The sequence below is a fragment of the Ptiloglossa arizonensis genome, chromosome 2, assembly GCF_051014685.1.
Source record: "Ptiloglossa arizonensis isolate GNS036 chromosome 2, iyPtiAriz1_principal, whole genome shotgun sequence".
NCBI lineage: Eukaryota > Metazoa > Arthropoda > Insecta > Hymenoptera > Colletidae > Ptiloglossa > Ptiloglossa arizonensis.
This window is the reverse complement of record NC_135049.1, coordinates 20,407,624-20,433,756: the sequence shown is the minus strand read 5'-3', so window position 1 is coordinate 20,433,756 and position 26,133 is coordinate 20,407,624. Positions and strand designations below refer to the sequence as shown.

General features: G+C 34.9%; 2 protein-coding genes across 7 annotated transcripts; one reads left to right on the top strand and one right to left on the bottom strand.

The window, feature by feature from the left end:
- LOC143155277 (homeotic protein female sterile) lies at positions 1 to 24,518 on the top strand. Of its 6 annotated transcripts, none has more exons than XM_076327820.1 (24): positions 1 to 409; positions 2,007 to 2,294; positions 2,666 to 2,714; positions 3,270 to 3,311; positions 4,301 to 4,549; positions 4,681 to 4,875; positions 4,979 to 5,584; positions 5,957 to 6,031; positions 6,329 to 6,424; positions 6,513 to 6,614; positions 6,734 to 6,879; positions 6,958 to 7,108; positions 7,182 to 7,749; positions 7,844 to 8,002; positions 8,288 to 8,407; positions 8,519 to 8,668; positions 14,265 to 14,353; positions 14,620 to 14,737; positions 15,006 to 15,377; positions 15,614 to 16,171; positions 16,636 to 16,763; positions 17,037 to 17,186; positions 17,302 to 17,607; positions 17,881 to 24,518. In XM_076327820.1, exons 2-24 carry the CDS (start codon positions 2,284 to 2,286, stop codon positions 17,944 to 17,946), a joined length of 4,506 nt encoding a protein of 1,501 aa, XP_076183935.1. In that variant the 5' UTR covers positions 1 to 409; positions 2,007 to 2,283; the 3' UTR covers positions 17,947 to 24,518. The 6 variants fall into 6 exon arrangements, with proteins under 6 accessions (XP_076183935.1, XP_076183934.1, XP_076183936.1 ...); XM_076327819.1 differs by having other exon boundaries at positions 16,618 to 16,763; XM_076327821.1 differs by lacking the exon at positions 2,007 to 2,294 and having other exon boundaries at positions 16,618 to 16,763.
- Ass (argininosuccinate synthase) lies at positions 24,033 to 26,100 on the bottom strand. Its single transcript, XM_076327844.1, has 8 exons — positions 25,882 to 26,100; positions 25,736 to 25,804; positions 25,345 to 25,590; positions 25,124 to 25,269; positions 24,792 to 25,056; positions 24,567 to 24,705; positions 24,396 to 24,497; positions 24,033 to 24,335 (listed from the first exon to the last, which is right to left on the bottom strand). The coding sequence occupies exons 1-8, from the start codon at positions 25,987 to 25,989 to the stop codon at positions 24,172 to 24,174; spliced, it is 1,239 nt and encodes a 412-aa protein (XP_076183959.1). The 5' UTR covers positions 25,990 to 26,100; the 3' UTR covers positions 24,033 to 24,171.
- Between the last annotated feature and the right edge of the window lie 33 nt (positions 26,101 to 26,133).

Sequence of the window (26,133 nt, the reverse complement as noted above, 5' to 3'; positions counted from 1 at the left end):
GTCGCGGAAGAATGCGTAGCCATTGTTGGTGCTGCGATCGTTAGTTTCTAGATCCGAGATCGTCATGGGCACGGAAAGCCATCCGATCGTACGAGACTCCAGGAAAATGTCGGTGGAGCTCGGCACGGGGCACTGATACGATATTAGTGCGAGAGATCGACGTCCGCATTCGTAAGTGTGGAACTTGTTGGTCGGGCCGCGTCCGCGTTCGTCGCGTATGCGAACCGAGCGCTCGCAGGAGTGAGAGTGAGTGAGTGAGTGATACGGTGGGGCACACTCGGCGGCGGCCATAACACCGACCAACCAAACTAGCGAGCAGGGAGAAAGCGTAGTGCGAGTCGAGTGTTCAAGACGTAGTGATAGTGTTTTTCGATAGAATTCCTGTGGAAAGTGGACTTCCATTGATCAGGTAAGTGATTACAAGTAATCTTGGACTTTGTGGGTCTGTTGATGATAAGTATAGCGCGTGGTGTGTGCCGTGGTGGTGCGTAAGTGGCGGCTGTAGCGGCGGGCCCTTGGGAGCTTTCTTTCCCGAGCGGCCATACCGCCATGTTGAAACCTACTCCAAATCGAGTAACCGAAAAGGCGGCTTGGGTATTCCGCGCGCGCCAGAATTGTCCGATGTGAGAAACGTTGCAAATTCGGCGCCAGTCGAGCGCTCGACTAGATTCTCACACGGCGGCTTGCTCGTGTTTGTTGTGTGCGTCGGCTGGGTGCATCGGCTGGGCGCGGGTCTGCTACCCTTCCCCTCGCCATCCTCTCCTACTTGTCCTCCTCCTCTTTCCACTCTCGCATCTACCGCGTTTATTTCTCACCCATCGTCTCTCGTGGATCTCACCTTTCTCCATTCCTACTTTGACGACTTTTAACCACCAAGCACCTGTTCGACCCGCGAACTCTTTATCTTTGCCCTTGATACTCGGACCTCTACGAGTAGAACGTCTCCACGGCATGGATTGTTCTGGCAATGCTCCTCTTCACCTGGTAGAAGCTCTTGTTTCCCATGGTCGAAATCTTATGGTCTTCCGCGAGATCGATTTTTTCCCGTGTATTGCCAATTTTGTATTTTAATAGTCAGCTCACTTTCTATACCAGTGTACCAGTTATTTGTGCTACTTTTGTCAAACTTTCCATTTTGGCTTACACTGATCTTAAACAGAATAGGGTATGCACGTTGATTCTTGTACACAATTTCAGATATCACTGTGCGTCAAAAGTGTTGCACTTTGAAGATATTGTTCCTGACTGATACATTCTATTTCTTAAACTTTTGTATTCACATACATTATTTATATACATCTTCTTGATATTTTGTGACTTCGTTGTCAAAATCTCATTGTTCTTTTCTCACTTAACATTACACTTTAAACGAGTAGAATGTTAAAACATTTTATGTTATCATATACAATGGTATATGTGTGTTTTTAATAAGATACATAAAAGCAGATTTGAAATGATATTTAGGTACATTATTATAGCTGTGTATTTCTCAGATTGTTGTATGCCACTTACAACAATATAAAATTAATAATATAATGCTTTATAATAGGCTATAAAATTATAGTTTAGTGCTTCTGTTATATTTTATGTTGTTAATACAAAGATTTGATTCTTTGTTTGTATTTCATATAAAGATTATTCAAATACCAACAAGTCTTGAAATTGATACATGCATTTTATTCTATATTGATGGTGTTTCATAAAATGTAGTTTTCATTTATAAAATTTTCATAAACAATTTGCTTAAAGGAACAGATCTAAAGGAGCAATTTGAACGTGTTAGAACTTAGTAGCAGCTATATATTGTCACTTTATGTATAGTGAAGTGGAAAAAAAGATTGTTATATATGTCAAGCATGTATCTTATACATTCAGTTTTGCATGCTATGTTAAATAATTTACACAGATATACATAATTTGAGAATAAATCAATGTTTAACTTGCTCTAAAGCGATAAAACAATTTGGGGTTGTTACAATACGGGGTCCTGTTGTTATGTTATCCAGATGTTGCTAATGTCGCGAGTCTTGGCTGGAGGTACGGAGTCTCACAGCAGTGTACAGGGCTGACATTCAAAGTACTACCATTCGGTAGGCTTGAGTAGTGTTATGCCTCCACGGCACCAATCTCCCTGGTTGCAGCGCAATCATCTTGGCAAGCAATTAGTGAGCTACCATGCTCGATTCAGAATATATCCTTGCCATCTCAATTGTTGATGAAGCCTCATAGCGTCAAGCATCAACGTAAGGCAGTTACCTGCTGCATAGCATTTATGTACCATATATGTCGGAAAGGTAGGTGAAGCTCATTATCGTGGACTCGATGAGCCTTATATTATAAAATATACCTAGTTATTTCATGAAATGTGTAAGAGAAGCTTGATTGTATCGGTCGGAGTTTGACATCTTTCCTATAGTGAAACCTGCAATTTCAAGAGATGGAAAGAAAAATGATTACTGATCCCTCAAAAGAATTACAGAGTGTGGTATATTATAAGTTTATATCACTGTATTAAAGTAAAATAGGTTATATGTAAGTGATATTTGATAATGAAAATGTTTATTTGATCAATAATGTGGTTTAAAACCTTGTGCTGAATGTTATTTTAGCCATTTTTTTATTTATTTATGAAGTTTTCTTACATATTCATTTTTTTCTGTTGCAGAAACGAAGCCAAGATGCAGCAGGTGGACACTATCTCGCAAAATAATTCGGTAAGTAATAGATTTGGTTGTATAAAATATAATAATTTTAAGTGCAGCTTGCTTATTAATCTACTAATGCTATACATAAAAGCTGCATTGAATTAAATATTTTTCCTTTGTATGATTCCCATGTAGTCAATACATGTTAAACAGCATATAGAGACATGTTATTGTTCTATTTTTTTATGCTAAATATTCCTCAAAAACACTCTTTTACTTACTTCTACAGATATTTTATGTTGTAGTAATTTGCATAGTGTTTATATACAACTTTTTCTAATAAAAGTTTAATCATCAAATATAGAAACACAATTTGTGTTAAAATTCAAACCCAGTATGTTTTTTAGATTAGATACTGACATTTTCAACTGAAGATTATCCTCTCAATGCTGTAATGTAATTTATGTTTGCTATCTATTTCTGAACTGTTTACACTATAAAAAAGAATCAAACTTCTTAAAACCAGTATTGTGTATGTTCTTATGGTATTATGTTGAGCACAATTTTTTTTTTTATGTAATGAAACTGAGCGCTGTTTGATTGAATGGTATGTATGAATTACAGTTAGATGTGGAGGAGCGAGAAAGGCTGTGTAATATACCGAAGGTGAGATTCCTTGTTGAGTATTGTTTCAACTAGGATATACATATATATGGTAAAAATATAAAATGGCAGCTCCAAATTTGTATTTAGAGCAATTTGCAATTTTGCTTCTATATTTGTATGAAATTTTATGTATGCAGAATTAAGAAATTATTTTTTATAAAAGCAAATTTAATTCGGATAAATTAAATTAATAATTTTGTTTTTGTATTATTTTTGAAGCAAGATACATTTGTTCAACATATTTAATTTTTAAAAAGCTTGTAAGTCATTTCATACAACATAAAATTTTTATGTATTCCCTATAAATTACTTGTATAGTTAACAGTACTTTATTTTGTATATTCTATTTTTGTATTATTTTATTTTAATCGCATGATTGTATGAAATGACTTAGAGTTGCCATTATGTTTCAGTTGGAAATATTTTTGTGATATATATATATTTTTATTACATATTTGATTAGAGTTCTATTAAAAAAAATTCTAAATTGCTTGCCTGTGGTTATGGAATCTAAATATTTAGCAGCCTAATTTGCTCATTGCATGAGTGGGTTTATCTAATTCTATAGTGCATGAACTTCACTAAACTTTTACAATTTGTATATCATAATGAAATTACAACATGTATAATGTATTTTACAAAATAGATAATATCAACTACTGTCTTTATTCTACCCTAAATATCCTATGTTAAAACTTAATTATTTTGGCAAAAGTTATAACTACTGTTCTTATTCATAAAAATGAAGAGATTTCATTTAAATTTAGAATCAAGCATTACAGCATGAGTACTAGAATTATTTATAATTTCAATTTCTATGTGTTGGTTTCACATGAAAGAGAGGTAGTGGTCTGACATTGTGCTTTGCAAAGAAAAATTTTATTTTCAGTTGTGGACTTAATGTTATATAATAACTGTAGTAATAGAACTAACTAAGAAAGTAAAGTTATATCGATATAAAATATATAAATGGAATCTGAATAATGCAGACAAGTGCACCTGGTAAGACATCGACTACACCAGCAACTCCTGCAAAGGAACCACCGCCACGTGATGAACCACCCGTGGAACCGGTGAACGGTGTAGTTCAACCACCTGTTGTGCCACCACCTAATCGCCCAGGGCGTGTTACCAATCAACTACAATTTCTCCAAAAGGGTGTGTTCAAACCAGTATGGAAGCATCAGTTTGCGTGGCCTTTTCAGCAACCTGTAGATGCCAAGAAACTCAATTTACCAGTATGTGATTGTTTAAATTTTAATGTATTTTCTTTGTGAATTATGTAAATATTTGAACAAAGCAGAATGCTAAGAAAATATAAGAAGACTAATTTGGTTATGAAGATTAATTTAACTTACAAATTTAATAGGATTACCACAAAATTATAAAACAACCAATGGATCTGGGCACAATAAAAAAAAGATTAGAAAATACATATTATTGGAGTGGGAAAGAATGTATTCAAGATTTCAATACTATGTTTACCAATTGCTATGTTTACAACAAACCTGGAGAAGATGTTGTGGTTATGGCACAAGCTCTCGAAAAATTGTTTCTTACAAAGGTAATTATGTTTTGAAATCTTTAGTTTTTCAATTAAAAGAAAATATATTGATGTAAACGTACATGTAATAATGCATTCTAATGAACACTAATCAAAATGCTAGGTTGCACAAATGCCAAAGGACGAGGTAGAACTTGAAGTTCCTGTTTCAAAGGGACCCAAAGGCAAAAAAGCTGGTAGAGTTGGAGCGCCAGTAGGTGGAGTAGCAGGGGGTACAGGAGGCACAGGTCGAGGTAGACCTTCATCTGGTGCAGCTGCAGTCACTTCCAGTGTACCAAATAGCCTAACACCTTCAGCTACGTCTGCTGGAACAACAGGCGTTATCCCCATGCCTCCTCTTGGCACTCAAGCACCTGCATCTGTACCTGGGAGCACTAATACGACTACTATTGCTCCTCCATCAAGTATGGGAGTCACTCCCATGGCTACTCATAATTCTCTGCCTCAACAAGTAGTCCCTCCAACTAGCGGTTACCATGCACAACCAGCAATGGATCCGCAAGCAGCTTCTGCTGTACCCCCTCCTCCACAAGTTCCCACTGCACCCACAGTGATGCCTCCATCACAACCTGCAAAACTTAAAAAGGGAGTGAAAAGAAAGGCTGATACTACAACTCCTACTGCAAACTCTTTTGAACCTTTATATAAACTGGACCCTAAAAATGCCAAAATACCTACGAGACGAGAGTCTGGCAGACAAATAAAAAAGGTAAAAATGATGTTCTTTTGTTTAACGAGCTATTCGTGCATTAAGTCTTTTCTAAAATGTTAAAACATTTGTGTGTGTGTTTTCGTACACTTTTCATATTGAACATGCAACCTGTTCATCATTTAATCATTTGTACCTAAAAATTTATCTAGTAGAAAATTTTATACATGAAAAAGGATGTTTAAATTTCTTTAAATTATTTTAAATATAACAGTGAAATCCTAATAATTTAAACAATTTAAATATCAATTTTGAATAATAATTTCAATAAACTAAAGTATCGTGTATATTTAAGTATTTTTATTCCTTGCACGTTATAATCATATCAGTCATTAATACATTAACAAAGAGTTTGTAACATGGCTGTTTCAGCCAACGAGGCAAGCGGAAGACGGCTTAGTGCCATTCCAGGCCAACATGCCCCTGATTGGGACAATGGCCCAACAGGTACATTTATTACTACTCCTTCACGCTCCTTCCTTTCATTTGTGTTGTCTTATCATATCAAGCGAACGGAACTTTCTGGTCGAAAAATGACCTAAACACTTTTCATTAAGAAAGCGAACAAATATTTTATGTAAATATTTCTATTTTTTTGGTTTGTATGCTTCTTTTTGTATATTTCATAATGTAATAGGTCGCAATACAAAGTAAATATGCTTTTGTAAACTGCTTTTTTTTTATGGCATTTGAAAATACAACTTTAAAATTGGTTGTGATTACTATTTCTGTATTGTTTTACAGCCTCAGCATACCACTGGAAAGTCAAAAGAAAAACTTTCAGAAGCTTTGAAGTCTTGCAATGAGATTCTGAAGGAATTGTTCTCAAAGAAACATTCGGTAATTGTTACACTTTATATAATACAGATGATTATTTATACTCGTAATTATTGAGACAATTTTTATAATTTGTGTTAATAATATATAGGGTTATGCTTGGCCCTTTTACAAACCAGTTGATGCAGAACTGTTAGGTCTTCATGATTATCACGACATAATCAAAAAACCAATGGATCTTGGTACTGTGAAGGTAATATTGTATAAGTTTTCTTTTCTTTATAAACACCTTCGTAATATTTACATATGTTTTTAAATTTGACAATATGAAAAATGGTGTATATATGATTTATACAATTGTTATTTTCGCAGACGAAAATGGACAACCGTGAATATAAAACAGCACAAGAGTTTGCTAGTGATGTACGACTTATATTTACTAATTGTTATAAATACAATCCTCCTGACCATGACGTAGTTGCAATGGCTAGAAAACTTCAAGATGTGTTTGAAATGAGGTTCGTTCTTACAAAAATCGAAGATAAAGCTTATCTGCTCCTTTTCTATATGACAAAATAAAATTTTTAATGTACTAGGTATGCAAAAATTCCGGATGAACCAATGGGAGGCATGGTAGGCATGAAAGGTAGCAGTAGTAGTGCCAGTAGCTCGGGGTCTGAAAGTTCTTCGGAAAGCGATGATTCTGACGAAGAACGTACTCAAAAATTGGTTGCTTTGCAGCAAGAGGTACATTATTTCTTTTCTTTTTTTTTTTATTACTTTTCGTGTATTTAATGCAAAAATTTACTATTACCTGTAGCTGAAAGCTATGCAAGAGCAAATGAGGAAGTTGGTAGAAGAAAGTGGTAAAAAGAAGAGTAAAAAGAAGAAACCAGACAAATCAAAGTCAAGGCCAATGAGCAATAAGAGTAGTAGCCTTGTTGCCAGTCATACTGGTGCCATGAAAGAACTAATGAAACCAAGTGGTGGAATCCCAAGCGTCTCTGATAGTGTTGGTGCTAGTATAGCTAGTGTTGCAATGGGGGCAGGTGATTTGAAAATGCCTGGTATGGGTGGTGATCTTCATCATCCAGCTATAACAGTAGGACCTAATAAGACTCACGCAGCAGGAAGTATGAGTCATCATCTGCCAACGGCGGCGAATGCTAAGCCAAAGGGAAAGGGGGGAAGAGGACCTGGAAAAGCAGCAACAGCAAATACTGCAAACAAGAGGCCAAAAGCAAATAGTAGATCAGCTGGAACTAAAAAGAAAAGTGCCAGTAGTCAACCGCCTCCGATAACATTTGATTCAGAGGACGAAGATAATGCTAAACCAATGTCCTATGATGAGAAGAGGCAACTTAGTTTGGATATTAATAAACTACCTGGTAAATATAAACTATAATACTGGAAATTAAAATATTTTCTACACGTTAGAAAACAGTATTTTCTTGACATGCATTGTTCATTTGTATGTTATAGGAGACAAATTAGGACGAGTCGTGCACATAATACAATCCCGAGAGCCTTCTTTGAGGGACTCAAATCCGGATGAAATTGAAATCGACTTTGAAACGTTAAAACCATCCACATTAAGGGAACTGGAAAGTTACGTCGCCTCGTGTCTCAGAAAAAAGCCACGTAAGATTTTCTTTTAATTTTATTTTAGTACTATAATAAAATTCTATGATTATTATTCAGTAATGAAGATAAACAATTTAAATTTATGTTTTCGAAGTTTTATCGTTAAATATGTAAAATATATAATTCTTTTTATTTACATATGTGTATGTAAATAGTTGTGGAAATATTATTTGAAAATATTTTATTGACTAACTTAATATTTTTAAGAAATTAAAAAATATAATTAAACGTAAATTTGTGTAGATTTTTGTTTTAACATATTTGATGTTTCAATGTTCACAGATAAGAAAGTTAGTGGCAAATCTAAGGACGAACAAATGGCAGAGAAGAAACAGGAATTAGAAAAAAGGTTACAGGATGTTACAGGGCAGTTAGGCAATGTTAAGAAAACAGCTAAAAAAGGTTGGTACTTTAGTTATTCCACGAAATAATATTTGTTCTCTAAAAGTATAAATAAAATTGTAACTAATTCTATTAAAACATTGTACAACTATTTGGATCTGTTTTTTACAGAGGACAGTAGTAAATCAGTTGATGTAGTTGGAACTGGAGGAGCCAGTGGGCCTTCGCGATTGTCAGCATCAAGCAGTAGTAGCAGTGATAGCGACTCCAGCAGTAGTTCACTTTCCTCGAGCTCCAGTGATTCAAGCGACAGTGAAGCAGGTTAGATATGAACCTCATGTAACTGTTGCTATTATTAGACCCTTACTTGGGAACAATGAACTACTTATTTATAAGTAGTTTCCATAAAAATATGTTTTTCTGTGAGATTTAAAATTATGGGGTTATTTGCGACTGTTTTTCTTTCGGGGAATGGACAGCTTTAGACAAAATTTTTCGTGAAATTCGTTACCACTGACTTATTTTATAGAGCACAGATTTCTATTCACGTTTATGCTGTGAAATATTACAAAGACAATACATTTATAGATCTTTGACAAATATTCAATATACACATATATTAATTTCTTTTTTCTTAAATACATTGTTTTCTTTTCATAACGTGACAGAATAGTTCATAAATTTTATTTCTATATTCATAGTAATACAGAAATTTGTTTGTATACTCATTAATTTCTCAGGTAAAAGTGTTCGTTTCAAATAACAATAAACTGTCACTCTAAGTAAAATAAAAAAATCATAGACGTGAATGTTCTAGTTATTTTAAATGAAGTTATTCACCATTTCATGTGGGTATTTGCTATATGATAATAAAAACTAAGATTAGTTTTTATATTTTGATTTTATTTTCATTGCGTAGAAGGAATGTCACTGTTTATGCATGTTTTTCTTTATGTATATCTTTTCAGTTGCTATAAAATTACATTTCTATTACATTTGTTATTTGAATATTCATAATCTTCAGTCCTTTCTGAATATTATATTATTATATCTAGAAAGAATTTGCGTGCAACAGAAAAGGTCTATGGAAATATAATATAATGAATGCTTCAAATGTAGTGCACAAATTGTTAAATGAACATGTCTAATAGTAATAATGCTTCAGTGTCATTTCTTAATGTATTGATCGTCACTGTTTCAAAATAATGTAACAGTAGTAATTGAAATAATATTGGGCAGTTTACATTTTTGAAAGAAAATATAAAAAGAATATAAATATGATAAAATTAATGATTTAATATCAAAATAATAAGAACAGAAGATTTAGTGCCCCATGACTTGGTGATGACTTTAAACTTAAGAAATAATATGAACTCTGTGCCTAACCAATTTTGTATTGGCAATTAAAACAATCGAAAATACCAGTGCAACAATATTGATGCAATGTATGCAGTGGTGAAGTAGATACAAATAAATTTTTCAGACGGGGATTTGACTGCACAAATGCATCGCAAATATCTTCTTAAGCTGCTAAATCTTGCTTATTAATTGTATTTATTAGGACGGCGTTATTCGTGTAGCTTAAGTGCTGCGTTATATTAATGCAAGTACGAATGTCGTGTCAAGTTTCATTGTAAAGTTTATATTAACGATGGACACATAATCATAATAAATTTACTTAAATCTGTGAGAACTTTTTGAAACAAAAGTATCTTTAAAAATGTTTTTGAGTGTGGAATTTGAAACTTGACACAATTAAAGAATTTCTATTTAATTTACAAGACAATATGCAATGGTAAGAAAAAAGGTGAGCTAGTGGAGTGCAGACTGTGTTTAGAGGATACCATATGCCATGCCAGCTTGTTTCACAAATTATATTATTCATTAAAAATGATTACTTATATTTTCTCTTGCCCTGTCGGTGTTGACAATACATTCTGTTGCTCGAAAGTCAAGTATAGTTTGCTATTCAAGGTTACTGAATTCTTCACTGCAGTCTCATGCTTTATTAAATGCATAAGGACACATATCTTGAAACTGGTTAGACCCTTCAAAAGAATGAGACAGTTACTTAGTACCTAAGAAAGTTGTATCAATGTGTATACAAAATACACTACATAACAGGGACTGTAGTGTCGAATGTTAGTACCTTGGATTATACATTGTAGCTTCTCCTGACAATTATACTGCCCTACGTAACCCAAGCAACATCATGCAATATATTAACTCTTGCAAACTTAATATTTATTTACATTAATTGATAAGCAGAGCATTACTTGTATCACTGTGTTTTTTAAATCATTAAGTTTGTTTCCTCGCATTGGTTCATTCATGTCGTATCATTTCTCAGAATATAGTACAGTGATATTAACAAGCGTCATTATTACATTAAGTGTGAATATACACTTATTACCTGAGTGACGTGAGAACTGTGTTTAGGCTTCTGGACACTATATTTGTTTCCACAGACTAGACTGTGTGGACTTAATGGTCAATACTTGAGAGGAACAAATTAGGCAGTGATATTATGATACACACGGGAAACAAATGCAGACAATGTGTATTGGTGGCTGGATTTGCGAATCAGCGTTTTAAGGGTACTATAATCCACAGCTTTCGCGTCAAAATAGTTAATTTAATTAGATACACTCTCATATTAATACTGTCTCCGCAAACAACTTTAGAGTTTACATATTTCTTGAAAAAACTCTTACCTGATATTACCTCATGTTACTATTTCCATTTCCTAATTAAGTTTACTTTGATAAAGCCAAAGAAGTGGTGCTTCCTTTAAAAAGTCAATTATTAAGATTTATCACCTCATAAATACACTTTGGTGTGATAGTACGCTATATTATTTAGATAAAATGGTGAAATTAAACTGAAGTCTTAAATCTTCCTCTAAGTATGTGGGTTCGAGTAAAAATAGTTACAAAGCAGACATAAATTGAGCGGAGAATGTGATATGTGATACAATAAATAATTTCCATTTATCTTTTGTAAGATCAATGACTTTGAGCATACAAGGTTTATGTTAACATATCAGAGAAAGAGAAAGGCAAGGGGAGTGTATAAATAACACAGACAGAAAATGATAGATATATTATTTGTAACAAATAAAGGAAAGAGAAGGGAATGGTAGAAGAAAGAGGAACGAGAGCAGGTTAAGGAAATGGTCTACAATACAAACAAGGCACCCTAGCCTCCAAACACATTGTTTGCACTCCGCTAAGCTTTGCTAATCGTCGTTTCATTACTCTATTTACCACTAGTTCTTCATTGGTATCCATTGTCAGTTTTCTCATTTCTGGAATTACTTGAATAGAAGTTTAACAGAGTTTCATTCTGCTAAATCAATATCATTATGTCAATAAAGTATGTAGAGTGGTGTGGTTTTACATACCCTGCTATACAAATTGTATTATAATTACATTTGTTAAAAATAAATTTGATTTTCTCTCAACAATATCATTTGGAAATATGCATAATACGTACTATTGATTCAAAGTATTCATGTTGTAAAAGCGTCTCAAGTAATATTAATTTTAACCCGTCCTATTAAAACATTTTTAGAAAATCTTTTATACAAGTTTGAATGAGGTTAATTTTAGTGATATTTTGTTTTTATATTTCTATGTGTAAATGTCTGCTCCATGATAGCGTTTTTTGTTGAAATATCATGTAAATTTAGTTCTTATATATAACAAAGTATATACATAAGAAGTTATGGACGTAACTGATATAAGATTCTAAGGTGCTTTTGAAAGCACTTCATGCTTCAAGATGTTGCATAACGTGAACATTAAAAAGGTGATCAAATTCGCACTCAGTACAATTTAATGGTATCATTAATCGTACAGTCAGCAGCGTACTTACTGTTCCAGCAAAATAAGTAAAGAAATAAATTATTAACACTACTAATTTTTCCAAAAGAAAAAACCACAATTGATCAGAAAAGTGTTCGTTGATTTCTAAGGAAATTATAAGTATTAAGGTAGATACAAAGTGTTGATCAGAGTAATCCTATCAGTTTATGTTTCCCAAAATATTGAAAGTAAATAGAAAAATTCCAAATACTTAGTTAGACTATGTGAGATCAAATTGATGGCGTGTGCTGAATTAGATAGAAACTATGCATCTATTAAAATACAATCACCATTAGCTTGTAACATGAGGTATAGGGCATTTTATAATAATATTAATATTGCCTTCCAAAATTTTTGTAGCATTTATTCCATATACAAGCACGCGTCTAAATTTTTTCGCATCTTTACCCAGACTGGAACGTTATTCTTCCTTCTAGATCGTTATACGCAAAAGCAGATTTAACGAATTTGATATTTTGTTATGCTTTGGGATGCTCTTTTATTTAAAACCATTAATTATCTCTTCTTTCAAGAGGCACACGAGCGTTCCATCTGTTTTCTGCGTATCACGAATTACATAGCAACAATAACACAAGCATACGCGATTTGTACATAGTGAAAACTAATATATCATAAAATATTAATAATAGCTGTAAGTTATAAAAGAAGGCGACACACAGGAGACTTTTTTAAATGCATACACAAAGGTAGATGAGTGAAGTAAACAGAGAATTAATTCTATGAGGTCGTTTAGAGTCGGGGTTGGCTCATTTGGTGGTCCAGTTAACTATATTATATAAATTAAGACATGCTGGAACTCCTACTCGATGTTTTTTAGCTTTCAATTATTTCCTCTTGCAATCGTTTTGTCTTGTATTGTACATTTTATGAATTTTAATCTATTATTGACCATTCCATTGATAAATATGAATTCATTGCGGGCATGAATCAGGTTAAATATAGTATTAGAGTTGCTTCTTGTAACTGATATAATAAATACTATTGACACCGAGCAGGAGTATCTTGCCACCGATCTCAATGTTGTGCTAACTGCGACTTGAATTACGTTTCAAACTACGTGTACGAGTGTGACACTCTTGTATCATTCATGTTTAAGTTGAGTCCATATTGTACTATTTACGTGACTTTTATTTGCATTAATTCTATTATTATATTACATTAATTATATTATATTACATTACACTGTATGAAAACTAAAAAGGCAGTTTGATGGTTTTTGTAGTCAACATTTTGTAATCATCATTTTCGTCACTGTCACGATTATTATTGTAATAATCATTATTCTTATTATTCTTATTATTATTCTTATTATTACTACTATTATTATTATTATTAATATTATTATTATTATTATTATTATTATTATTATCCTTATAGAAAGAAACAGCGTGCCCTTGCATACATATATAGAATTATATATGTATGTATGGTAATTTCGCAACACATGGGCGTGTATGTATGTGCGAGCGCGTGGTATGTATGTATGTATTTATGATGTGTGTGCGTGTGTATTTATGTATGTATGTATATATGTGTATATATATATATGTATATATGTGTATATATATGTATATATGTATATGTATATGTATATATATATGTATATATATATATATGTGCACACGCAATTATTCATAAATAAATTGAATACAACTAACTTTATGTAGAATGAGAAAAGAATGAATTGTTCTGCGCATTAAAATTTTTTAATATAAAAATTATTAAGATGAAAGTTCACAAAAAATCATACAATTGAGATATTTAAATTAACATTGTTGTACACAGTGATACAATTATAATATAAGCATATGAATAAAATCTATTAGAAAATATATGCTCGAAGTTTTTTAATTTTGTTTCTAATATACTATAATATTTATTTTGTATCTCTTACTTGGCGAACACAACACTCATGGCTGGTATCCTCTGCACACTGCATTTCACTATATCTCCATCGATCTCTCTCTTGTAACGAGAAAATGATTGATTGCACATATTCACAGTTAGATGCACGTTACATTGAATTACAGGAAACTCTTCCAATCGTCCACCAAGAAAGAAAACAAAGAAGAATGCGCCAAGTACCGGGGCTCCCCCGACAACAACTACTGTTACATCGGTAAGATCTGTAAAAAAGATCTAATAACGATTGTATTATTGTAATTAAAATACCTTGTTTTATAATTTCATACTTCATAATAATTAAGGTTTAACATTATCTAAAATATTGGTTCTTTTTACATTTAAAGGTATATTGTGTTAGTATAGTAAGAATAATATCTGACATAATTTCTTAGTCTATGTTAAAAAATAATCCAAACCTCCTGGTGTACTTAAAGAAGCCATTTTTGTACACGATATATTAACTAATAGTACACTCTTTAGGCACCTACATTGAATCATACTGGAGGTCTTTTAATGAACAGTCAACCCCCAACAAATTCTACGGGACCAATAACAAAACCAGCTATAACTCAACCTAGCAATATATCTTCAGATCAAGGTGTGTAAAACTTACATATTTCCAAATCTATTTCATATATTTAAATTAATGTTATTCTATGCAAAGAATGAATTGAAGTACATATCTATGGACTACTATATTTACAGATTAAGAGCGAAATTGAGAAAACAGTGTTTCAATACAGTGCGACGTATGAAAATGTTTAATAATTAAAAGCACGTCACATACTATTTCAATGAAGATATTTTACTAACTTTGTATATGTATAATTATCTGTTAATAACTTTTATGTTAATACTTTTATTAGGTGGTAATAATCAACAATCTGTGGCAGTAGCAGCTGTTACAGCTGGTCAAGGAATGCCTGTAGCAAGTCACACATCTATGCCAGCGCAACCGTCGCGACCCACGGCTATGGCTACAGCTGCACCTGTAAAAAAGCCTACTCCACCACCACCAACTACTTCTAATCCACCGACACCGTCAGTGTCTGTACCAACGCCACCACCAAGTGTTACACCTACAAACACAAACTCTATGGTAGCTTCACCGGTTGTGCCTCAACCACCACAGCCACCCACATCCGTTAGTTCCTTTTCAAATGCAAATACGCCTGTACCTACAGATGGGACAGCTTTATCTCAGCAGTCAGACCTTTTGCAACCGTATAATACTCTAGGTACTATTTCATTGCACTACGTAAGGAATTTATTTACTTCGAATTGCAATTACTTATTTCTACATATACTAGGTTTTGTCGTTCGACAAAACTTATTAAACAACCTGTTAATTATCATAGAAGGGTCTTTTGAATTCTCAATTAATTGTAACAGTTCTATATGTAGTACGCAAAACCAAAGAGAAATATTACGTTAAACTTTTGAATATATTCCAATAATGGTTTTCTTTATGCAGCCCTTGTGCCTACTACGCAATCATCGTTGGAACAAACGATGTCAATAAAAAAAGAACCGCACATACCAATGATTCAAGCACCACACACAACAACCAATAATACCAATTTGAATTTACTGTCGGAAGTGAAAGCTCCAGTAAATATGATGCCGTCAAGTATGGCATCCAGTTTAAATTTAGGAAATATAACTATGGCCAATCTTAATATGAGTTTACCACAAGGATTGGCAACGCATATATCAATGCACAATCAATTGGAGAATATGATAAATACTACTTCACCATTGACCAGTATACAAAATTCGCATAATGCTACAATGTCGCAACAGCATTCCAATGGATTCTCTAATATTAAGCGCGAGAATTCTCCACCTAACATGTTAAACAATAATGGCATACCTGGACTTAACATGGGAATAAATATAGGAGGAATGAGTTCAATTTTTGATCCACTACCTACTGTTTCCATGCCAATGCAAATATCTCAAATGCCAATAAAGAAAGAAGAGAAACCACTATCTATTTCTCAATCACAAATGGATCAAAAGCCCATGGATGGTATGTTTGACGTTGTTTTAAATCAATGCATGCATTTTAAGGAGCGTTATATAATGTGCAAACTAATTGTAATTTTTATTTTTAGATTTAAGTTATCATATCTAATATGACTTGGTTATTGTAATCTTTAGTTCTTTTTAATTATCGATACGTACTTCGTTACATTACAATTAATTATCGTATCTTTAATTTTATTTACATTCGATTAAAATAGTACACTAACATAAGAAAATTTGTAAGAAACGCTTTTACTTTCTTGCATAGTGGGTAAATTTTCACATAATGCTTTTCAATTCTATCGTTGATTAAACGTACCGTAAAACATACGCATCTGCTTCGTTAAAATTAATTTTTAATCGTGCTTTGTTCCTATACTGTATACCGTTCACATTTTAGACTGCTATATTAACTGCTTACTAATCAAATATGTAATGCCGTTGCTCTAGCCGGAGCTCTTTTTGCAGAAATGAGTACACTAGGAATGCCATCAATGGGGAATCATTCGAGTTCACAGCTCATGTCTGAAAAAAAGATGACACCACCTGACTCAAAAAATCCTGCGTCGAATTTTGCATCAGCCTTCAAAAATAAGGTAGAAGAATAAATATTTAAGTCTGAGACCACGAATGAGCGTTTCTCTCGTCCGAATGTACATAATGTGTAACAACTTTATCCGATTAAATGGACGCACGACGGCGACATTTGAAATAGAAAAAGAAGCAGCAGGAGAAACGCTCGTTTAACTCGAGCTCAATCCCTTTAAAAAGTGTACCACTTTCAAGGTTTTCCAACGTTATGTAATTTCATATTTCTACGTTACGAGTGTTTCAGTTTCTTTTTTATTTGTTTTTTCATACTTGCGCAGACTGTAGAACAAAATGTGAAAAATGCTTCATCGTGGTCGTCCCTGGCTCAAGCATCGAGTCCCCAATCTGCAGCAGGAAGTTGTATGAAAAGTGCTGCTCGCGATTCGTTCCAAGCGTTCAAAAAACAAGCTAAAGAAAAACAAGATAGGGTTAGTACAACTGATATTCTTTTTGTATTTCATTTCTTGGTAGACTGTCCCTATGGTTACTGTACGCCTAAATTCGACGTATGCGGTGACAAATATAAACTTTCTTTTTCTACAGCAAAGAGCTCTATTGGAACAGCAGGAAATGCGCAGGCAACAAAAGGAACAAGCGGAGAGGGAGCGTTTGCGACAGGAGAACGAAAGAAGAAGAGAACGAGAAGAAGAAGACGCGTTAGACAAAGTTAGGAAAACTGTTGGCGATCAGCAAGGAAATGTCATGACCGCTACATCGAGAGCAGAAGAGGTCAAGGCTATTGTTGATACCGATAGCAGTAGTCCAAGTCATTCATCCAGTCAAGACAAGGCCGCAGCCGAAAGAGAACGTCAAAGGCTACGGGAGCAAGAACGACGGCGCCGCGAAGCGGTAAGTGTTAGCGTAATTTCTTTTCCCGCCAGTTTCTCATTTTTCGTCCGCGTTATATTTCTTGGATCAGAGCTCCGTTACAAGTACGTCGCAATTCGAATCGAAAGTATCTAGTTGCACGCGCCGGATATAAAATAATTGTAAAATAAAACTTGAGACAGGAAAATTACAATTTATTATAAATTTAAAGAAAATGTCGCGAATAAGATTTCTCAATCGTCGACAGTTTTTCGTGGGCGGATTCGCCAAGAATGGGTGTATTTATTATTTCAGATGGCTGGGCGAATAGACATGAACATGCAAAGAGATTTGATGGATGCGTTTGAGGAATCGTTATAATGTTATTTGCTGCTCTTTATAAACCCTCTGAAACCGGGCAGGACTTGGATGAATGTTTGGCGCTGGACGGTACCGCAGAAACGTATTAATATATACGTCAGTCAATAACAAACAATGATAAATAATAATGATAATAACGGTAACAGCAAACCGAGTAAAAAGGTCGGTGTAATAGGAGAAAACAAAAACTGGTGGTGCGGGTTGGGACATTCCAACGGAAAATCCTAATTTTATTGTCCGAGATTTCGGACTGCAAAGAGACAGTTTATCAAATGACGCAGAACTAATTGTGTGTAATCGACGGACACCTAAGTGTGACCATGTAATTAGATAAATACTTACACGACATTTTGAAAATGCTACACTGATTATTGTGTTACATTTTTCCGGTTTTCATAAGTTTGTACTTTATGTAAATTTGGAAACAAAACAAAAAATATTACGCAGAAGATAAGTGAAAGAAAGAAAGTGAGAGAGTGTCGCGTATGATCAGTGAATGTGTGATAATGAAAGAGAGCGTGGGGGAGAGTAAAAGTTGTGTACATTTAGTTAAGTTTTATATTTTTCCACATTCAGTCATTAATCGTTGGTAGGATTACATAAACAGTGTTTCTGCCAATAATACATATAATTATTAGGTATTACTAATAATTTCATTGCAGATTTCTTTCTCGATTATGAATATACGCTATTTGTAATCACGAAATAGGTAGGCTTGTTAAGTCAATAATATAGAGAAAATATACCTAATGCAAACAACACATTGGTGAATTTAATCTTAACGGTCATCGCGATAGCCCGTATATGATTATCGGTTATCGGACTTGTAGGATCCACGGACGTAACGATTTATCGGGCGATAAATAGCGTAACATGTTTTATACGATTGTGCGAACGATAATTGTAAAGCTTGCGAGGTTGTTGTACGATCTGTCCTGTTGAACGGTAACAGTTCAACGCCGCTGCTATACGACTATCGTTGCAACTCGACGTACGACTCGTCGTACGATCAATTGTTACATCCATGGCCTCCCTTTTAGGAGGAGGAGTCAGAGAGGGCCAATCGGTTGATTTGAGAAAAAAAAAAAATATTTGTAAACACACCTTAGAACAAAGTCGTCAATTATTACGAGTAACGGTAAGGTGATTGTAGAATGATGTAGTTTCGATCCTACCAACCATTAGATCAGATCAGACATACGTACCTAATTCTTGGTATGCTTTCGGATCGTGGAAAAGAAAGAGAAAAAAAAAAACGTGACATGATATCGGCCCGTAAATTATCTAGAAAATGATTATATTTACTTATTCGGTGAAGCGAGCCGTCGAAAAGGAAAAAAAAAGGAATTCATTAAGGAGGTACCACAACTTCGAGGAAAAAATTATTCAAGTATAAATCTCAAGACGCTCGCGCGTGGCGTACAAAACAAGCGTGAAATTTTGCAAAAATCAAAAGCGCTTCTGTATCGGTGTACGCGAACGCGTTTGAAAAAGCGCACCTTGAACGGAAAAAGGATTTAATCGGCAAGAAAAAAAAAGTACAAAAAACGATATTTAATTGTAAAAATAATTGCCAATTAAAGTTTCAATTTATTGTGTATTACTATTACATTGCGATTCATTTTTAAAGAAGTATTCGAATTTGTAGAAATTACAATAGTGGCTATATTAGGAGGCGATTACACAGACATTGCTGGTAACGATAGTTATTTTGTGAGGTATATTATTATTATTATTATTATTATTATTATTATTATTATTATTATTATTATTATTAATATTATAATTATTATTAAATTATTTCGTTAAATGCAATTTTATTTTTTTAAGAAGCCTCTACAACAAAACCTGCGAATGTCTTTCTTTATCGTAGCGTAACGAATGTCAGTTTTGTTTGGGATTTAACGAAGAAGAACGCGCTACGCTTGGCACGATGAATAGTTTAACGGCATTAAGGCAGGTTTTCGGTCTTATGTTCGCCTCAATTCGAAAGAAGTACACGAGTCACAAATATATGTTCCTTTCTACGTGATACTAGATCGAATGCTTTACATCTGCAATGCAGACGCGTTAAGTGGATATTTGGAAGAGAGAGAGAAAAAGAAATAACAACATACATATGCAATCTGGTTAACATATTCACGATGTTCGTACGATCATCGGACCGAATTCGTTTTGTCGTAAATTTTGCTTCGTCCGTAGTGAAAAGACGGATAGCGTATGCGAAATATCGTCAATGCGTGGCGGTTAATTTTATTTATTCTGCGATCACGATGGTGTTTGTTCGTCTCGCACCCCACTGTCGCTCGGAAGAAAAACCAATGTTCTCGCGAGATTTGCTTTTCTTTCCGTCCGTTGTACGACGTAAATTTTTCTCCGAAAAACAGAAAACAAAGAAAGAAAACACGTATATCTTCGCGGTTGGACGTAACCGGAAATCGAAGAAAAAAAATATTCTAAAGAATCGCGAAGGACCCCCGTCGGAAGAATTCGACGCACGTTCGCTGTGTCCCCTCCCCCCTCGCCGAGAGATCGACGTCGCGTAACGAACGTTACAAAGTGTTCGCATCCCGTGTTCTGGACTCCCAATTCTGTCGCATCGCATTTGTTCAGTACGGTCAATTTAGGTTCCTTGAGCGCTTCCTCCGAGAAACAATGTAACGAAGTCGAGAAATAATAACGCGTCGGGTGTGTAACGAAGGCGCGTGATTATAACAACGCCCCGAGGATCGCGACGTTAGGCGTCCGCACACCGTTTAGAGTAATGTACAACGTATGTGTGCGTGTGTGTATATGGTGGTTCACCGATTGTGTATAAATTGCGATCGATGAAAGAAATATAATTTCTGAGCGTGCAACGTGTGTATCGATCACGTGGGCGAGAGCCATCGGGACGTATTGGTTTTGAAAAGAAACACGTTCGGGGAAGGAAAAGAATAAGAAGAAGAAGGATAAAGAAGAAGAAGAAGAAGAAGAAGGTGAAGACGAAGAAAAAGAAAAAACGAGAAGAATAAGAAAAGAAGAAAAAGAAAAATTGTTCGACGCGAGTCGTGGTCGCGCGTCTCGTTCGCGACGATCGAGAGTACTTTTACGCGGGAACAGGATTCGCCCATTGTTTGGGGTGGGGGCCAAGTGGGTGGTTACCAAAACGACACGACATTTGGCGTAACGCGAGAGAATATGGTTCGTCCGCAGTCCTGTTTTCGTTGTCAAGTGCATCATCGGAGATGATCGAGAGGAAATCTCGACGATAACGACGGCATTGCCCTCCGAGGGATTGCTCATCGTTCTCGCATGTTGCGCGCGCTTTTCTCATATCAGTACGATCACGCGCTCCGGCGATCGTCGCACTAATTCTAGCAATACCACTAGACTATCCTACGATCGTTTCTTTTTATAATTTAATTTAATCGTATCCCCGGGACTCCCCGGTCCCACGACGGGGTAATTCGTTAATCAAAATTCAAGGTTTACGATAAATCTTGGTTGTCGAACCCTTAGCAATGTATTCGCCGCGATATCCAATGTTCGCGCATTTAGCATGTACAATGATTTTAGTCATCCGTATGTTAATTGTTGTTGTATACACTTAATGTGGTGAGACGATTTCTCCGCGGGGGAATCATCATCGGTGTGTAAAAATGAGATGAAAGCACGAGTAACGAGATCGGATCGTTGTCTTTTCGTTCTTGTAAATTGAAGGAATGGTTCTTTCGGTGTGAAAAAGGGTTATTTCGTGGGGGGGAAAGGGCAATTGAATTCATTGTTCTCCGTCAGGGTGTGGTTGGTATTATCCATGTTCTTCAAGCCTGGGCGCGACCAGATCGTATTGTTTCGGTTTGACATCGGTTGTCGGTGATCGAACAAGATCGTCGAGGAATGTGTATCCGGTGTATATGATCGTAAATCCAATATATTCGATATTCGAGCGCGATTTGGTTAACCTTTTTACATGATTTTCATGCACGGCACGAAATATTGGCAGAAGCAGAAATTGTATATCGAAGTTACTACGAACACGAACACTGAAACTGTTTGCGTTGGAGAGAACGATCAATGTTCATCTGTCACGAATTATCGGGTAAACGTGTGCCGCATCGATCTTTCACAGACGGAGAAATTATTGCGTTCCTTTTCGACGTTTAAAAATATTTTCGTGCAAGATCGGCGCGCGCGCATCTTATCCTCCAGCGACAATTTACTTTTCGTTTGATATTCGTCGCAAGTTCTCCCGTCGGTGTTACGACCCCTCGTGTCTCCGAGTAATAGGTGCTGATTTGAAAACAATTACTTTCAAATTCGTGACAGAAGTTTAAGAATGTATCCACACTAAATAAGGAAACGATTCAATGCTTCTAGGTACTTTTTATTTCATTTTATCAATATTGTACCATTAGACTGACCAATCGCAAGTGTCTTCGAATGTTTCAAAGAATTCCTCTGATTAAAACATTGCGCCGTATGGAAATAACGAGCTCAACAGTGACACGAATTCTAAAATGAATGAAAAAAAAAACAAATATTTAAAAAGAAAAAAAGAGAATTAAGGAAGAATGAGTTCGAGGTTGAGAACGAGAAGATGTTGGATAGCGAGAATGAAAGTGAGAAAGGAGAATGTATGTGTTTAGGTATTATGGTTGTATAATACGTGGTTTGTAATTGTACATACGTGAAGAAATCATTGGCAGCAATTTAAACAGAATACAGAATATCTATGTATAAAAAGTAATAAGTACTAATACACACCTCTATATATGTGATAAGGTTTGTAATATTTAAGGGAGGCCGATAGATTGTATAACCTACTAGATCTCAGTGTAAGTTACTAGGTAAAGACGTAATAATTCGTAAGTAACACCAAAATCACTCCGCTGTATCAAAAAATAATTTTTTATATAAGTTCCCACGGGCGCACATCATCTCCAATGGCACATGAGTTTTAGTAGACTTATTACGACTAACGATAGCGAGACATTAAGCTGGTTGTACATAAATAATAATGAAATGAAGAATAAATGGCTAAAATAAAGAAATGCTTGATGTTGTTAAGTAAGAGAGAACATTTTACTGGGTCAAGTTTGTTCGCACGCTTACCCTTAATTTCCACCGCACCATTACTGTTTAAACGAAACCTTACTATTCATTCCTTTGTTTGTGTAATCCACGTTGTTCGAGAAGAAATGAAATAAAAAGAAATTATTGAATCATCGACACGATTTTTCTACGTAAATACATCTCGTATACGTAAAATATATTTTAAACGTTCGTTCAATCTATTTCTCCCAAAATAGTTCTTGCAACATTAAATCGGGATCCAAATCGTTCCTACTTTGCAAGGAATTTTCGGTTAAGTTTTCAATTTTTCATACGATAATTGCAAAACTTAGAATATACGAAAAAAGTTCGCACCCATGCTCTATTAAATTCTCGAGTTACTTAACAATGTCAAATTGAACTACGTTGTCTGTACTATTATTAGTCCTTAAAAGTAAGAAAAAAAAAAAACGTTTATTACATATTCGAATTAACGTTACAAGGTAAATGTGAATACAAGAGTTACTGCAGGTTATTAATTATACATGCATACAAAATTACCTTTCTTAGTTTGTAATTTTGCATGTTATATATATATGAAGATATAAATATATAAATAAAGTGCGAAAGAGGAAGAGACAGAGATACAGAGAGAGAAAGAGAGAGAGAAAGTGGAATAGAATGAGAGTATTATATAGTCATCGATAGAAGAGATACTAACTGAAACATTATTGTCTCACGTTTGGCGTTTTCTTTTATGTTGCGGATCTATTAGAAAAGATAAGAACCATCATTGTGTATACTACTAATGCAGATAAAACGATGCATATTATACGTTATTATAATCTCTACGACTATACTAATTATTTTAAGGGTTTAATTATTAATAACTAATTGAAAGTAACCGTGCTGGTAGTTTTTCATTATGACCACATCCTGTTTTAAGGTGATTCACGTGTAAAATATGCGATACTGATTTAATTAACATGAAATAAAAATATATTAATAATTAATGCACGAAAACCGTGAAAAATTATTTTCATTCTAGTATGTCACGTGTAATTCGAATTTCTTTATTTTGCCAATAATCTTACATACAAATCACTTACTTTACGAGTTTTAACTAATATATTGCATTTATGGAATATTATTGTAGCTTTTATGTATTTTAATATATCTTACGGTGTTAATTTAAACATTGCACTGGTTTTTGAAACGATAAAATTCTTTCAACCTGTGAGCCTGTGTACGTATGAACCCACCGGCGTCTTCGGGTTCGAAACCTCCTTGCACGTCCATCGAAACCAAACTCTCGTTGTACAACGACGCCTCGCTGTACCGACCAAGTACGGATACTGTAATATCGAAACAATTATCGTAGTTTCCTACGTAGAATCTATTTTATCGATACTCACCGTTTCCTTTGTACAACTGTAATCGAACCGCTCCGTTTACGTATTTTTGCGAATACATTATACTGTTCCGCACGAAATCGCATTCAGGTGAAAACCAAAAACCTAATAAAACAGTAAACGGTGGTTTGTTAGTATCACGGAAGATCATTCGTCCATTTGTGCTCCTCTTACCGTTGTAAACGTAATCGGACATCTTATCCGTTAAGTATGATTTCACCCGTAAAACTTCACGGTCCAGCATGAATATTTCCAAGTCTCGATGAGCCTCGTGAAGGATCTTCATCCCGGGCGATTCGTAAATCCCTCTTGACTGAAACGTTGACAATTTTTTTACGTACAAATCTTTTTTCATCAATGTTCATCTTATCACTTACGATTAAATTTAATTCCACGTACTTTCAAGCCGATGAAACGATTCTCGACGATGTCCAGGCGTCCTATGCCGTGTCGACTGCCGATTTTATTCAAATACTGAATAATTTTCAAGGGAGTGGAAAATGTTTCGTTGCTCTCCAAGTCTCTCACGAGCGACGGGTATCCTTGTTTGAAATTTATCTCGATTTCTGCGGGTTTCGCGGGGGAATCGAGCGGATCGTTGGTCATTTTGTACAATTCTTTTGGAGCCGATGTAGCGGGATTTTCCAATTTCCCTGACTCGTAACTGAAAATTGTATGGAACATTTATTGAAATTTCGAGCAAACATTTCCATCGATGGACCGACACGTACCTAATGTGTAGCAGATTGGCGTCGGTGCTCCATGGTTCTTTCGGTGTCGCTGAAACTGGAATCCCATTGTCTCGTGCGTACTTCAACAAATCCGGTCTTCCTGGAAAATGTGTGTAAAATTCTTTCATCCTCCAAGGTGCCAGTATCTGCACGGAAACGAGAACGAAGACGTATGAAAAATTAATGGTCGTACGAATGCAACTTGTAAAAACATAACGTACCTGTATCTCGGGGCAGAGGCTGTAACAACTCAACTCGAAGCGGACTTGATCGTTGCCTTTACCGGTTGCACCGTGAGCGATAACGGATGCGTTTTCAGCTTTAGCGATCTTTATCAAGCCTTCGCTAATACATGGTCGAGCGATTGATGTACCCAGAAGATATCTAGCTTCGTAGACCAGTCCGCATGCAACAGCTGGCCATGCGTACGAGGACACAAAGTTATCTCTTAGGTCCTCTATTAGAACCTAGCGGATGATTAAATTATTGATAAATACGTGAGAAATGTTGTTAAGTAGTATACTTAGTTAATCAAAGTGTTACGGTATCCAGTAATAACGGCGTTGGTGCGTTCAAAGCGATTAGTCAATTTTCGTTCGATTGCTTTATTACCTTCGACGCGCCAATTTTTAACGCTTTCTCTTTAACAGCATCAAAATCTTCCTCCTGTCCTACGTCTGCCTGAAGTATAATCGTTGATTGTTATTCATTACGTAGAAAACACTTGTGTTAACGACTAGTATCGTTGGTAGCCCTACCACGTAAGCGATAACTTGGTATCCCTTTTCTTTTAACCACAGTAATATACACGATGTATCTAAACCACCACTGTAAGCTAGAACGACTTTATTATTGTTTTCTGCCATTCTTTAGATTCGTAATACGTAACGAACGTTTGGAAACCACGCGACAGCATTAATGTGACAAAATGATAGCTCGACTTCATTATATGGACAAACTTTTGACCTCTGATTAACGATAACCTTTGTATAGTTTATATATGTGATTTC